Source organism: Thamnophis elegans, chromosome 9 (assembly GCF_009769535.1).
Source record: "Thamnophis elegans isolate rThaEle1 chromosome 9, rThaEle1.pri, whole genome shotgun sequence".
Lineage (NCBI taxonomy): Eukaryota > Metazoa > Chordata > Lepidosauria > Squamata > Colubridae > Thamnophis > Thamnophis elegans.
Window position 1 is genome coordinate 48,963,448 of NC_045549.1, and position 16,521 is coordinate 48,979,968.

Genomic DNA, 16,521 nt, shown 5'->3' on the forward strand with positions numbered 1-16,521 from the left:
TAACCAAATGTTATTTAATATTTTAAAAAGTAACACAATCCAAAATGGATATTTCACACAACACTACATAAACAACATGAACACAGTATTACCATATGAAGGGACTTTCAAATATAGACTTACAAAAATCCCTGTCCTTTTTTTAAGTTATTTTACTAAGCATGACAAGTTATCATCATTTACAATATGGTACACTGACACAATAAAAACCATGTCACAAATGTGCTGTTATAAATCAGTAACGTTAAGGGAAGACATTTCATGAACTGTAATTATTTCATATGAAATTCTGTACAATATAAACAGAACATCCAGCTTGGATGACCTTTACAGCAACCAGAGACCAAGTAATTTTAATATTTCTTTTTCAGTGCAAACACATTTGTACAAGGCTGTCTTGGTTGCAAAACTCCCTTCTAGCATACAGTAAGTCCCACTTGCATTTATTTACTCATTTAAACCTAATGCAACAGTCACATTCAGTCACTCACAGAAGGTTACCTGCAGAATTATGAACCCTTAAATGGAAAGTCTTTTGATGACATATAAGTTACTCATTGGGCCCTATTGAGATCTTTCATGGTCACAGGCAGGTGTTTGATGTCTATCCATTTTAACAGCATTGTAACTTGAAAATCAGAGTACTGTTACAGATGATTATCAACTAGCATCAAGGGGTGTGTGTGGGTAAGTTTCTCACAGAGAGAAGAGCAATTTGTCTAGAATACCTTTTATGATCCAGAACTCAAAGTGGAGGCACTCTGGTGAGTTTATGAAGTGTTTGTGTATCATATACTTGACATGATAGGAGCTTGCAGGCCCAAATTATGAAATACAATAGCTCTATATGTATTTCTCCAATAAAATTAAATCTCAATGACTCTATTCAAATTATACCTATCCAACATATAGAAGTCACTACTGTTCTATACTGCTGCATAAGCTAGTAATACATTGCACTTCTCTGAAGTGTTGAGTGTAGCCTTTGCTTCAGTCACATGTTAGAAGAGGCACCATATTTTGTTTTATCCATGGCTCACAGAAGCCTGAATTGTCCTGCTAATTTTGCCATCATGCTATGCAGCAGGTCTGTTTTTCAATCTGTCTCTGCACCTAAAATGGGGGATCAGCAGTTTTCCTAATTATCACCTGATGTTTAAACTCTGTCTTTGCGGCTCTAAGAAAGACTGCAATATTATGAGCAAAAAACTGTAGTACAATATAGTTAGTTCCACACATTACTTAACCCCCACATTTGTCTTACACTTTGTGTACTAAATGCATATCATACAAACATTTTATGCATTCATCTTGAGCTGAGCTGAAACCATTATTATGACATTAATGGTTCTATTCCAGTAATGTTATCTTTAAAACAAACAAAAATATTCAAGCCATTTTAAGAACGCAAAGTCTATGTATATTCTATCATTTCAATTAAAGTAAACATGATTTGCACCAATGAACATGAAAGCAGATTTGGAATGACAGCATGTAACAATATCATGAGATATCTTACTAGCCTTCCTTTGATCCCAAATCCAGTGATAGCACCTCGTATAGAAATCTGCAGCAGAGAAAGGCTTAAAATGTCAGCTGTATGGAGAATAAACCTCCAGTAGCTGGTTTGTGTGCTTTCAAAGAGGCTGTGACCATTTCTTGGTAGGTAATCCAAGAATGTCTAAGTTCTCAAAAAGGGCAGATCAGGGATGGTCAATTTGGAAGTGCCACAGACCTTGAAAAAAATAATGCTTACAATAATTATCTGAATGCTTAGGACTGAAAGGGTACTTTCTTTTCTTTTTCAAAAGCCAGACCACAAAAAGAAAGTTTTTCTATTTTATAATATCACTTGCATAGAGGAGCAGAAAGAAGTATAAACTACAACAAACTATATTAATGAATTTGTTGACTTCCTGTTAAGGTAAGTCCCGCATAAAATATATTTAATTTTTTTCCTTGCTTGCATTGACTTTTTTTTTTTTTTGTCAATGGGAACGGCTCTGTTGTTGGAAGTCAGACATTATGGCACTCTGGTAAGAGCTAGTGCAAGGCTTCATAGTAGTTTCTTTTCTTCAATAACTTTAAATGAATGCTGCTGTATTAATACTGATCTTATTTTAAACATTTATTATAAGCAGTCAGGCAAAGATCCTCTGATGTACAATAAATTCAGGTCAGATGGCAGCACCCTTACTTGATAAATTTGTGAACCTAAGAACACTTACTTAAAAGCAAGTCAATGTATTTCAGTGGAGTTTGGACTTGTGAAGTCAAGGCACAATATCAGTGCAACCTATAACCACTACTTCATGACCTACTCTTTTTATTAAATCATTCACTACCTCCCAAAATAGAAGTAGCTGCCATTTCTTATGGACAGCTAATGCTGGTGATTTACTGAGAGTAAGAATGCTGTTTAATTACACAACTTTTATATTTATCTAGTTATTATATTCAGGGAGGACTGTTGTCCATGACCGCACCATACAGCTTGAATTCTGGGAAGTGGCATCTTCTGCATTTCTATAAGGGAGATTAATCCCTTCACCTTTGGAGGGTGGATTAGTTCTTGATTTCTGGATGGATCTGCATAGGGTTGTCATTAGGAAAGGTATAGTTGCGGTTCTCCTTTCAGGTGAACAAAGGAGCACAGGAGCAAACTACCATTCAGATTGCAGCTGCAGAATCTGGATATCTTTGCTGTATGTTTCAGGCACACTCTATCCATGGCCATGAATATAATAAATACTATTTTACTTTTTAACATCTTAAAATATTCCGAAAATATGTTCCTCCAATTATCTTTTTAAAAAGCCTGCATTGAAGTGAAAAATCCAACCTGTATGTCTAGCACATCAGAAGCAATATAGCTGTTGTAAGGCAGCTGCCATTTAAATGCCTCTTGATCCTCCAACTGTCTCTAGATTTTTTAATGTACTTCTTAACTGCTCCTCATTAAAAAAAAAGGAAACAACCTGATTATCATTTTAAAATGAAAACCAGGGGTTTCATCTTATATTGTGGCTACATTCCCGATGTCAAAATGTCAAGACATCAGACTACTTATTTCATTGTAAAAAGGACTCAACTTATAATATTTAACCCCCAAGATGCCTAAGATCAAAAACTGAGAAATTTATCACACCCATGGGCAATTAATGTAAGGATGTAAGTTAAGTTATGGCATGCTTCTGCCCACAAGTGGGGCAGAATAGGGCCCAAAGTGTTCCAATGGAGGCAGTTAAAATAGCCAGTGTGTCTCCTGTTAAGCCCTAAACTGCCAGTCATATTCCAAATACTGTATCTATTAACAGGCTTCTAAATTACAAGCAACACTTGACTTTCTATCAGGTTGACATTTCAACAGAAATGGAAATACAAAGGACAATTTTGATCCTCCCTTTGTTTATCTAAAAGATTCTACAACTTTTTATAAAATCTTGTACTACTAAAGTCAAAAGCCAATTTAACACAGTAACAGGAAATCATGGCAATGAAAAATGACTTCATACACAAGCACCGACACACGAGAGAACATCATGGCCTTTTTTCTTCATAAAGTTTTAAATGCTGCTCTTAACATTACCTTTTTTAAAATGTTGCTGCATTTCATCAAATTCATGGAGGTAGTTATATGTGTAAAAAAATCTTTTTTTACCATAAAAGTAAAATGTTGTATTATAATAATACATATTCAGTGTGCAAAATGCCGACAGATTTGTGTTGACCCTTTAAAGTCACAACATAGAAATTCAACGCATTCTGGTTTTGTAAACCTTTCAGTTGATATAGTAAAAGGAGGATAATCAACCATGTAATACAAGATCATCGTAATTTTATCACAGGATAACAGTTTATCACTCAACACTCAAGCTCCACTCCTGTGGGTATATATCTATAATCTCAAGATGGGCTTTCCTTAAAAAATAATGCACAATAAGAACATTTCTTTTTGTAACTTCTGTTTATATTACATGTTGCAAGAATTACATTAATGCTAATAAAAAGTCATAAACATACTATTGGCCAATAACCATGCCAACATAGCCAGGACCTTTTTAAAGCTCTTCTTTGGGAACCCTTAAATGTCAACTTAAGATAATCTGTAAATATAACAGTGGTGTGATTTATTTTGCATAACTGCTACAGGTACCCATTTCAATAATTCTCATTTATGAATAAAGTAGTTTCCCATATGGTAGTATCTGCCCCATTTAATACTGTTTTAATTTTTGCTTTTGGCCATAAGTTAAGCAACCTGTTTCTACAATTTTTACTTGGTGAACTAATACATATGATACTATCAGAACATGTTTCAAATTCAAATTATAATGACTATGATAACAGTTTCCCCCCCTCAAAACCTATTTGGAATTTGCATGTATTAAAATACTGCTAATGTTATATGTGTCAGTACTAAGTTGTGTCCAGCAATGCCTTACTGGGTTATTACAACATAGTTTCAAATTCAGAGGAGAGGTGACCAAGGAATCAAGCAGCATAATATTCTTCATTATGTGCAGTGGGCTCTACCTTTCTCTTTGCAGGAAACAGAACTTACACATGATAATAAATAAGGTATCCAGTCCTTCTCCTGTACTGCTTGTTCTAACTGTAGAATGGTTGCAACTCAAAATGAAATGACTCAGGAAGCATGGTGGAACGCTTCCCAACACTGAAGGGAAGAAAGCGGCTCCTGCTTGGTCAGAATTGCTTCTGAACTTCTTCTAGGTTTTTCAATAGGTTCCAAACCCAGTGGAAGTAACTGATCAAAAGGTAAACTGAAACCAAGCAAGTCTGAGATTTATAAAGCTATTTCAAGAAGCACCTGCAAGCTGTTCAAAACCGGTTTCAAAGTGCACCTTCAGAAGACAACACAGAACACAAGTGAAGCTTGAAAAGTTATATTGTCACCAATAGTTGATGAAATACTGCCTTTAATGGTATATTTGATTTTATCACCTGAAGATCAACAAAAGACAAATAGTGTAAATGTCAATGTGCACAACAATTTACACTACTCCTGATCTTACTGAATTTCATAGTTTGACTTGCACCACTATTATGATTGTTTGAAAAACAAATTTTCTGCAATGTGGGATTGCATAAATAACTGAAGCAGAATTTGGCCCTTTATATTATTCAAGTTTACTTCTGAAACTGTAAACTTCTCTAACCATTAATTTAGTATACTTTTTTTTTCAAAAATAAATTACTTTGGATTAGCCATTGCAGGACATATACTTTATAATAAATCAATGCATACAGAACTTCTGTTATTAACTTTATGAATTTTATACGAGAGGTAAATAATGTATTTTATGGACCTAGCTTTTGATAATGAAAAATCTAATTAGATTTCTATGCATCAATTTTTATCACCTCTCATATCAGGAAAGTGATCTCCCTGCATATCAGCAACACTTCTAGATATGTTTAATTTCAATTTCTGTGATTGTTCTTAAACTTAGTATTTCCATACAATGTTTACTTACAAAGAAATATAATTCAATAAAAAGCCTGAAGTTTATTAGTATCTATATCTGTTTTCTACAATGTAAGCTCATTTCAATAGCCTAATTTAGGCACTCTAAAATCTACATAAAATAGAAATATAATATGTCCTTCCATAGAAAGAAATCAACTCTTCAGGCCACTATTATTTGTATTACAAAGAGATTTTTTTTAATAATTGTTCAAATTCTTTCAATATTAGTAATATTTGGGGGGTAATAGCTGGGGTAACACATTAAAGTGATTGCTTAACTTTATTTGCTATTTAGTATTTGCTATGTTTGCTACCTCTCCTATCACTTAATGATGTGTCCCAGTCAAAGTTAGTATTTTCTTTACTCATCATCTATTACAAGTATTAAACCCCTCCTTGCAAATATGCAAAATTAAGATATAAGATTTAGGCAAATATCTACTTTTTACTTTAAAAGAACTCAAGTAACATAAAGATAGGTAACTTCTCCATTAGCTCCTACCTCTTCCCACATTTTAAAAACATGACCTCTTTTAACTAACTTTTGCTATGATTTCTTGCAAGATCATGTCATGAAGACTCACAGTGAAAATGACAGATATATAAATAATTCACAGGTAGAGCTGAGGTCTTTCCTAATCTTGTTTGGCATTGTTTGCCTTCAAGGTGACCCTTTAGCTGTTTACTTTCGATGAAGGCTCAGTTTATAAAGCAAAAAAATCACATCTGTGGTAAATAGTTTAATCAGTGGTGGGGGCATCACATATCTGTGGCATTTTTAAATGAAGTTGGCAACTGCATGACATTGAAAATGCAGATTACACTTACAGTGTCTAGACTTTCATATATGTGCTCAGTTACAATAAGTGAAGCAAAAGTGTACATATTGTCCCTATTCTGTTGCTACAGAGCCGCAAAATGTGAAAAGCAATGCCTTGAAATAAAGATTTCTTTGTTGCCCCTAGCCTATCTAGCAGCACAGTTTAAGTTGACACAAAAACTATGCAGTTAAAATGCCTGGTTTATTTTTTCCCTCCAAACACGTAAACATCAATCTCAGTGTCGTAAACTTTGATGTATACGATGAGACAGAAGATGTGAGGCAGAAGCACTATCAAACACTTGTAACAGAAGCTTGCAAGCAATTAGCGGGTTTCTGCAGTTTTTCAGTTTCGCTTGTTGGAGGGTCAGCAGTTGCTCGGAAGCTGAACACTGGACCTACACCACCATGCGCAGGACTGAGAGCTGGATTTTGGCGTCTGTTGCTTTCAACAATGCTTGAAGTATTGGAAGCTAAGCTCTCACGGGTACTAAAGAAAGAGAAAAAATAATTATCAATGTAACCTACGTACATATCCATGAGCCGGCCACAAGGAAAAAAAAAACAAAGTGCCATCAAGAGAACCTTCTGGGTCTGATTATAAATAGATGCTATTCTGTGCATTCTGTAAATTCCAACCCAGGTAATATAAAACACATATTTTATACTTATTTTTTAAGGAAAACCATGCTTTAGTCTACCATGTGTATAAAGATAGATGAAAGAGTCTAAATTTTTTTTGCTGCAAAGTCACTCCCATAAGTGTGGCAAATGTTAGACATACATGAAACCTTAGCACTACGAGCAGAATCAGAATAAATTCTATACGTTAAGGAAATAAACTATTTATTTCATTCCATATTATATTGTTGTTACAGAATGCAGCCTTTTGTGCAGACTTTACCATTTCCTATTGTGTCTGATTTTACCACTTGTTGTTGTGTGTGTGTGTGTGTGTTTTTTTAAAAATATACTAAATATTCATAACTCTTTCTAAAATTGACTTTGAGAATTAATCTACAATGATACTTTATAAATATGTAACTTTTAAAAAAAACCATGGAGCTAAAGATGTTAGAATTATTAATAACACTTTATAGTTAAAATGGTTTTTTTTAAAATGTTAGAATTGCTGCATTTATCACTTGTCATTCAACTGGGAGAATCAGTGTGTTAATACTGCAGGTGAACTGTGGCATCTTTGCATTTTGGACTGTCCATCCAAAGATACAGTTATCCTCAATAAGCTGTGTCCCTGCATGATTGAACAAAAATAAGTCCAGAATGCAGCCGCGCGAGCAATACTGGGTGTACCAAGGTACACCCATACTACACGTATCCTCCACGAGCTGCACTGGCTTCCTATTGGTCTCCAAGTACGATTCAAGGTGCTGGTTATTACCTTTAAAGCCCTACATGGCCTAGGACCCAGATATCTACGAGACCGTCTTCTGCCGCACACCTCCCTTAGGCCGATAAGATCGCACAGGATGGGCCTTCTCCAGGTCCCATCAGCTGGACAATGCCGGCTGGCGACGCCTCGGAATAGGGCCTTCTCTGTTGCCGCACCAGCCCTATGGAATGAGCTTCCCCCAGAGATCTGGACCCTACCCACTCTCATGGCCTTCCGAAAACCTATTAAAACCTGGATATTCCGGCAGGCCTGGGGCTGTTGACCTCTTGATTAAGGTCCAGCCCCGCTTAGACTGGGTGCATGTTGTGTCTCTTTTAATCTGTTGTGTTATTTGTTTTATTTGTTTTTAATTTTTTTCTTAATTTTTATTTCTGTAAGCCGCCCGGAGTCCTCCGGGATTGGGCGGCCTATAAATTTAATAAACAGTAACAGTAACACTGAGGCTGGCCAATGCTCCAAAAGTGGAAAGGGTGTCCTGAGCAGGCAGCCTCAGTGAGTCAGCGAAGCTGAGCAGGCACGCTCATCCCACTCAGCCTCTGGTCTAACCATTCTGGTTTTGGAGCATTTGGAACAGGTCGCTTGGCTGAGGGAGGTAGAGGGGAACAAGGCCATGCAAGCAGTGTCTGGCGCGCAAGCATGGACAGCTCCACTCATGCAAGAGAGAAGCCTTTGGGGTACCTCGAGTGTGGCTGTAAGTACTGGACATTTGTGCAACTGACGCTGCAAATGCCCACTACTTGTGTGAGTGAGACTGCACATACATGCGCCCATAACTCACATGGCCCAGTTGCAAGTAGGCCTCAGCCCAGTAGTGGGCCATGGCTCACAGATCTAAACCCCTGGTTTAGACAAATGCAATACTATTTGGTATTTGTCACATGCTAGAAATTATTGTAATAATATTATGTTGAAAAAGTGTTAGAAACTTGTACAAAAATATCTATGCACCACTGACAGATTTTTCTTCCGATCAAAAATGTATTATCATATATGTAATCATGACTGCATATGAAACAAACTGAATGGTTTACTATAATGCTATATGAAAGAATAAATTACAGAACACTGCAAAGAAATTTAGTCTGTAGTGATAAATATTTTAATTCTGTATGTATTTATATTGGTGCTATGTAAGGGAAGAGGTCCACCCTACGCCTTTGTAGTATGGTGTGCTTAAGGCTTGGGTTTCTCACTACTCTTTTGATAGGAAATTGTTGGGTGAGATCATTCAATGACATAGGTTGTGGTGTCATCAATAAGTTGATGATACCCAGTTATATGTCACCACCCCTAGTTGGTCAGGTGATGCTGTGAAATGCTAATCTAGTTTTTGGAGTCTGTGAAGATTTGGATGGGGAGAACCAGCTCCAATTAAAGATTAGCAAGTAAAATGGCTTTAAGGTTTTGGCTTCGCAAGATCAGTTAATGTTTCATCTTTGATTCTTGATGGGATTGTACTTTCCGAGACAAAGCCAACTGATCCTATTCCTGGACAGAATGCCCTTGCTTATGTTCTTCGCTTATTTGTGTATTCTTTTAAGCGGGGTGGGTAGGTGGGTAAGGTTTTTGCTACATCCCACATCAGCTGCCCATAGTAGTTAAATTGCAGCAAAGAAATAGACAGGTATGAAAGAGCATATAATTTACTAATGTTGACTTTCCAAGCTAACATCCTCCATACATGTCGAATTTCAACTGTAATCACTTTAGGATTAAGACTATTAAAATAATGTAACTGTTTCATATAAAGAACAATGTATTATTCAATGTATGTAAGTATCTGTACCATATTTTTCTTTAAGTTCAAGAAAAAATATATCTGGGATGTTTGTTTCCTATAAAGCCTCTGGAGCCTGGGGAGGATGAAAAATGGCTTTAAAAAAGGCTGAACTCAGCTGGCCAGCACAAGCATGCGTGCTGGCCAGCTGACAGGGCAACGCCTTGTGTGCCCTGACAAATGGCTCCACGTGCCACCTGTGACACACGTACCATAGGTTCATCATCCCAGCTCTATATACAGTAGATCTAAGCTAGCTAGAGAAAGATGAAAAATTTCTACTTTAAATAATTGTGCTTTTAGTCAAGTTTAATACATGTAGATTAACTCTATAAAATATACTAAAAATCAATGCTGTTAAAATATCTAATGTCAATTGAAGTGGTAAATATTGATTGCAACTTCTGACTGACCTGACTGTTCTCCATTGCTATTGAAGCTGTTGAGTTAAAGATACTATCAAGAATCAAATATCCAAATAGTACAATTGGAGAGATACAGTTTTGACTTGATATTAATACTTTGTAACCTCTAACTTTCTTCTAGAGTAGAGTCTGGCCATAACAACCAAAGTCATATATCTATCTATGTCTGTTTTCCTCTACATTATTCCCTAGGACTGGAAATGACTAGCACATATGTGCGAGAGGAACATTTACCTTATTCCCTTCTGATATAATTGAATGGGCCGATTTTGTACTGTTCTAAGAATTGCCCAAAAAAATTGCAGGAAAAAAAGGAAGAAAATCATAACCTGTCAATACTTCATGCATATTTCTATTTTGCACATAGTTTTGAAAGTGTCAGAAATTTCCAGGAAGAGATGCATAATATGGATAAATCAGAAACATAATTAAGGAGGCAAATGTATCACATATCTAGGAAAAGAAGAAACTCTGCAAAGTCGCTTTGTAGAATATGGTATAGCTGCAAATTTTAGTTTTAAGTGCACAGCTTTTATTTTAAAAATAAATACTTCTCATAACTCCCTTCAAAGATGGTGTTTGAAACTCTGAAGGTAATATTTGACGACATTAAATAAATTTGCAAAGGTTGGAATGAAAGGAACTCTATTTCATAGTATTGTTTTCTTTTTGTTTATAATAGCAATAGGGACAGAATAAATCTGAAGTAAATAGTTTTATAACTTTCTCCAACCTATTTATCTTTAAATAACGCTTCCATCATAGGAAAAATATAGAACATTTGAAATTCTATAGTATTTTTCAATTCATTTTAGGATAAAATTATTTTAACTCTGAACCTCTATTACCACTAGTGGACAGAGACAGATAGGTACTTTATTTACTGCAAAACAGTAAATAGTATGGCTATAAAAACATCTCAAACCTTTGAAGTGATGAAGCAGTTGCATTCTCTAGAATGCCTGGCTTCAGCAATAGTCATCCAAAATATCTCTATATGAATATACAGAACCTGCTCCAACACTTCAAAAGAAGGGTGCTTCACTTGCACCAACATGGTTTATATATTAGCTTTATGTTAAGCCTTAACTCACAGTGAAACAATAATTTTAGCAATAGGCTGAATCTGTAATATACAGGCATCTACAGCCAAATATAGCAAGCACCTGTAACTGAAGTGAAGTTAAAATCTTCCAATAATGGGAAGTTAAGCTACTACAATATAAATGTTTTTCTGAAAAAGTCTGATTTATTATATGAAGTCATAGTTTAATTATTTAGGTGACTGATACCAAGCCATTGTGTTACAGATTCTCCTCAAATCAAAGACCCTAAACCAGTGTTTCTCAACCTTAGCAACTTGAAGATGTCCGGACTTCGCTGGCTGGGGAATTCTGGGAGTTGAAGTCCGGACATCTTCAAGTTGCCAAGGTTGAGAAACACTGCCCTAAACACTGCCTTAAGCTGTAGGAAACCTGTAACCAAAAGCATTATAAATTTGCAATATTTCCATGAGTTGTTCATGGTAATGAGATATTACATTTAAAGCTGTTTAAAATTAATGTTGTTAATTTAAAATCTTACCGTGGAGAATTGAATCCACTATCAACTGTGATGCTACTGCTGTCCATGCTGTCCAGCCTTGCTGAATGTGTGGCTCTCTGGCTGTTGCTGTTTTCCGTTTCCTTTGGAGCAAGTAGAGTGAGGTTCTTTTCAAATTTCCTTTGCAAGTCTCTTTCCTTCTCTCGCTCAAGAAGCCACTGCATAGTGCCCACATCATCCCGATTCTTCTCTTCCTCTGTATTCTTATTAGTCCCTTCCTCAGAGTCGTCATCATCAGAGACATTGTAATAATCAAAAGCTGCTTCTTGGTTTCCAGCTGTTTCTTGCTGCCTCTGGGGAATTGGTATGACTTGTGTGACTGAGGTTACCATAGCTTGTTCAAGTTTATCACATCTGCTCGGCAAAGTTTCAGAAGGTGTCTTTTGATGAGGTTTTAAGTGTGGCACATTAGGTTTGTGAAAACTGTTGACAGATAGAGTGCTGTGGAGAGGCTTAAAAAGTGTGTCTTTACTAAAGATTTCTTTCCTCTTATCAAGGCTACTGGACTCTGTGCTATGATGTTGAGCTAGTCGGCCATTTGTAATTACTTCAGCTGTCTGACTTGTTGCAATTGGCCCACTACTATTACTTGGCCCTTTAGGTGACTCCTCTCTATGAACTCCTGGTTCTCTAGCTAAGTGCTGTGACTGTCTTTCTGAGGGAGAGACTTTTTTCGTACTGTCTGCCAAAGTCACTGGATCACTGTCATCTTTGTTTTTTCCTAAAGGTGAAGGAGCTGTGAGTACTGTTTCACTGGAAGTATTACACTGAAAATAATCATCAATGGCTGACTTTGTTGTACAAGAACTGAGTTCATTATAAGGTGGTAAGTTCTCAGTTGGTTTGCTTTGTTCTAACAAGGTACAGGAAGTAGGAGTTTCTGCACTGCCAACAGTCTTTTCAGGTTTAATTACCTCTTTGTAATTTACAGATGACAGAAGAGCCCTTTGATGACTAAGTGATTGTGAAGGCCTTAAGGTGCTATCATCTATATATGTCTGACTGGTTGCTTGGTCATCTTGGCTGCAAGCTTCAATTATGTCTTCAGGGGTACCTAAGGAAGCAGTACCCAGAGGTCCTTTTGAGTTATCCATAGATCGAGATCGTTCCTTGGCTTTATTAGATCTCTCATTTCTTGATCTTCGGTCCTGTGTGTGGCTGTGGCTTCGATGGACCTTAGAATGGGAGCTTCCTCTTGAAGGTTCAGGAAAAGGCATTTCTGTTCTCCTTTTGGCCAGTTCACCAGATACATCCCATTCAGGTGTCATAGGAAAATGAGACTCAAGAACATTAGGACTGCTGTGCATGATAAAGTTTTCCCTTTTGTGTTCTATTATGTAGCAGCCTTCCCTTGGGGACCTCATGAGAGGATCATAGAAATCATATTCCCTTTCACCCGGCACTTCTAAATGAGAACCCTCTGAAGGATCTCCTTTAGAGATTCGAGTTTTGCTGTGCGACCGAGATTTTCCATGAGATTTTCTATGACTTCTACTCTTTTTGCTTCTCCCGCTATGATGAGCTGATGATCCAGCCTTGCTCCTTTGAGCTTTTTCTTCTTCAAGCTTCTTCATTAGTGCAGTGTGCCTCATGACATTTTCCACAGTCAAATCAGGATTGATACGCCTAATAATCTCCATTTCTACCTCCCTCGGTATAGTGGTAGGAGTATCTTCATCCCGTAAAGGCCATTCTTCAGGAGGAAATTGGGCAGAAAAATTGGCCAGCTGTTTTGTCTTATCTTTTTTGAAACTCAGTCGAAACAATTTTAGCCCAAATTTTTTAGACTGCTTTTCTCCATCTTTAGGCTTTGAAAGTGTCTCTGTTTTGTAAGAAAAATTTACAGTACTTTTACTTTTTTCAGTGGGTGGCACCTGGCAAAGAGAAGGGGGGCAATAAGAGTCTTTGCAGTCTTTTGTTGATTTCCTCTGTAGAGTTGATGCATGCATGCTATGCATGTCTTCTCTGCAACAATGGCAAGAGTCGCAATGGTTTTTAGGTAACGTTCGATCTCTTACACAGCCCGAGGTGGAAGGAGTTATAGTTCCTTGCTGTGGAGAGGTACACTGAGACCTGTCAGGTATCCTCTCGTCCAGATGGTACCATTTACTGTTAGTTCTTATGAGAGAAGGTGTTATAAAATAAGTCTGTGGGGTCACAATGAAGTAACCATCTGGAGTTGGGTATATTTTTCTTTCTCGTACAAGCATGTTTAAGGTATGACGAAGGATTTCAGGACTTGGAGTTGGAACACCTAAAAAAAATAATAATGTGAAAATATATCCCCACTAGTATATATATGATCTATAAAAGTGAAGTACAACATATAATTATTCAACAAATTACTTTGATATGAAGATGTCAAGCAAAATATTTTTGGAACTTTTTCCTGGGTATCTGAGTGACCACTGCCACTTTGATGGGTTTTAAAAAAAAAAGATGTTTGCAACAATAATAGAAAAATGCTATTCAAACTAAACCTTTGGATATGCCAGATTAAGCAATTTAGCATATCTTTCCTAATAGTTATAAAATAGAACATAACAGTTCTAGCATGTAGGTGAATTTCTGTAAGTTGTCATATAAATTGAATGTAATACAAATAACTTCTTAGCTGTGTTTCATTGGCTTTCCTGAGGCACCTGTTACAGCCATTATGTATATGACAGACGTTCAGACCACTATTTTATGACTTGAAGAAAAAAAAAGGACTCTTTTATATGTAAAGACATTTTAGATTTAACGCCAACTATTGCCATGATACAACTGTGAAAAAGAAATCCAGCTATTAGAAAAATCACTTTTCATATTAGATCAGTTAAATTTCATTCCTGTACCTTATGTACCTATATACCCATACAATCAATGACAACTCCTATAATATTCTGTAAAATTAAATTGTACAGAGTCCATTCCTATTATTGAGGAAAACATAAATACAATTATATATCTTTACACATGATTTGTAACTGTACAAGGTAAAATAAAATATTGGATAGAAATAAATGAACTATTGTCTTAATGTAGATTTTTACGACATAATCTGTTTCCTCTGATATTTATTTGAATCTACTATGTATCTTTTATATTCACTTCATTAATATAAAAACAGTTATATTTCTTTAGGCTTTTGCTGTCTACCTTATGTTCCATCTAAGACTATATTCACTATGGCCTGGATTTTTTTTTAGCTATATATGTATGTGTGCTGGTGCCACCAATTGCGGCAGGGGGCTAAAGGGCACATTGTGCTGATGCCGCTGTTTGCAGCATGAGGCTGTGTGGTATGTTGTGTCATTGTGCATGTGAACGTCGACACCAGCGCAATGAACCTCATGACGTCCTGCTGCAAGCAACTGCAAAAGAAGTCGGACAGCGGCACGACAGGTGTCGGGTGTGGGAGGCCAGGCTGTGGCGGTCCTAAGGTAAGTGGCACAGGGCATGTGGGGCAGCTCCACCCACCACCCTAGCTTGATTTTTTGCCTGCACTTCACCCCACCTCATACAACCAGACGGTGGGTGGGACTTAATTATCACTTATTTTTTGGGGGTAGGGCTTATATTAAGCACAGGCATGAAAATTAAAACTAAAACTTCTTTTCGCGGAAAGTTGTATTTTGGGGAAAATATGGTAGAACAAAGTAGGTGTTTTAAAAGTCTTATGGAGGCTTAAAGCACCCTTAAAAAGCCTACTCCCGCCACAGGCCAATTTTATCCTTTTTATTGGTTTTCCAATCCTCTGCATGGTATGCAGTAACAATTTTATCCCTTTAAAAAACCCAAATGGAAAACAGGCCCATCCATTCCGATGATATATACTGAATATCCCACCATGATCCTTAAGAAAGACTCAAGGAGCATAAGCTGAAATATCTCACATGAACAGGCTGCTACTGAAAGAGGAATTATTTTAAGGAACTTCAGTACAAAATATGTAGGGTTTTAAATATAATGACCAGTAGAGCTACAAAGAGATTTGGATTCAAAAGGCAATGCATGACTTGGAGTACAAGTGAGAACACACATAGTATCTATTGGGAAAACTTTAAAAAATGCATTTCTCCTAAACTCCTGTGGCAGACACTTAATCCTGGGGAAAAGACCAGCTTTTTAGATAAGCTATATCAAAATTACTTGAGTTGATGGGTCAAATATTATTTCTCTCTCACCCTATCCTAGAGTGTTGTAGGAAATACTGATGCAATATCAAATCAATAAAATAACTGCATATGAGGTTTCAGGAATGGTATAATATACATTCTCTAAGAATCTCTGGAGATCAGCTATCTATGGTGTACGAATTGAAGGTAGCCCCCTCATAGATTACACTATAGCTGTTAACCTTGGAGATTGTCATAGCATTTACCACTGGATAATTCTCCTCCAGGAAATGGTGCAGCTGATATATATGCCAAACATAATTAAAGGTGTTCCTGGCTGTTGCCGGAGTCTGAAAAAAATTGAGAGATTCATACTGAGAAGCACCTGCAAAGACTGTACCTTCTCTTCTGGGGAAATGTAAACCTAACTAGGAGGGGGATCACTTACTTCTTAGAGTTGTAATCCTGTACAATGACCATCTCCATCTTGACTGCATTTGGCTTCCATTGATTTTATCTCATCTAATCTGTTACAAGTTGAATGCAGCAGCCATTCAAAGGAACCACATGATTATCATAACAGAATTAACAGAGTTGGAAGGGACCTTGGAAGTCTTCTAAGCAAGAAACCCATTACCATTTCAGACAAATGATTGTCCAATCTCTTCTTAAAAACCTTCGATGTTGGAGCACCCACAACTTCTGGAGGCAAGTTGTTCCACTGATTAATTGTTCTAACTGTTACGAAATTTCTCCTCAGTTCTAGGTTGGTTTTTCTCTTTGATTCGTTTCTATCAATTGCTTCTTGTCCTGCCTTCAGGTGCTTTGGTAAAATAAGGTTTACAAAGAAATAATTTTTGTATCACCAGCATATGACAGAAACCCGATTCTA

At 36.7% G+C, this 16,521-nt stretch overlaps 1 protein-coding gene across 2 annotated transcripts in view; it reads right to left on the reverse strand.

The window, feature by feature from the left end:
- The window catches only part of STOX2 (storkhead box 2), a 161,320-nt gene continuing 144,799 nt past the window's right edge, over positions 1-16,521 (reverse strand). For both annotated transcript variants that reach the window (XM_032223964.1, XM_032223966.1), the window contains exons 3-4: positions 11,512-13,783; positions 1-6,801 (exon numbers count right to left, since the gene is read on the reverse strand). In XM_032223964.1, the coding sequence (XP_032079855.1) occupies positions 6,606-6,801; positions 11,512-13,783 (2,468 nt within the window). In that variant the 3' untranslated portion in view covers positions 1-6,605. The remainder of the gene's footprint in view (positions 6,802-11,511; positions 13,784-16,521) is intronic.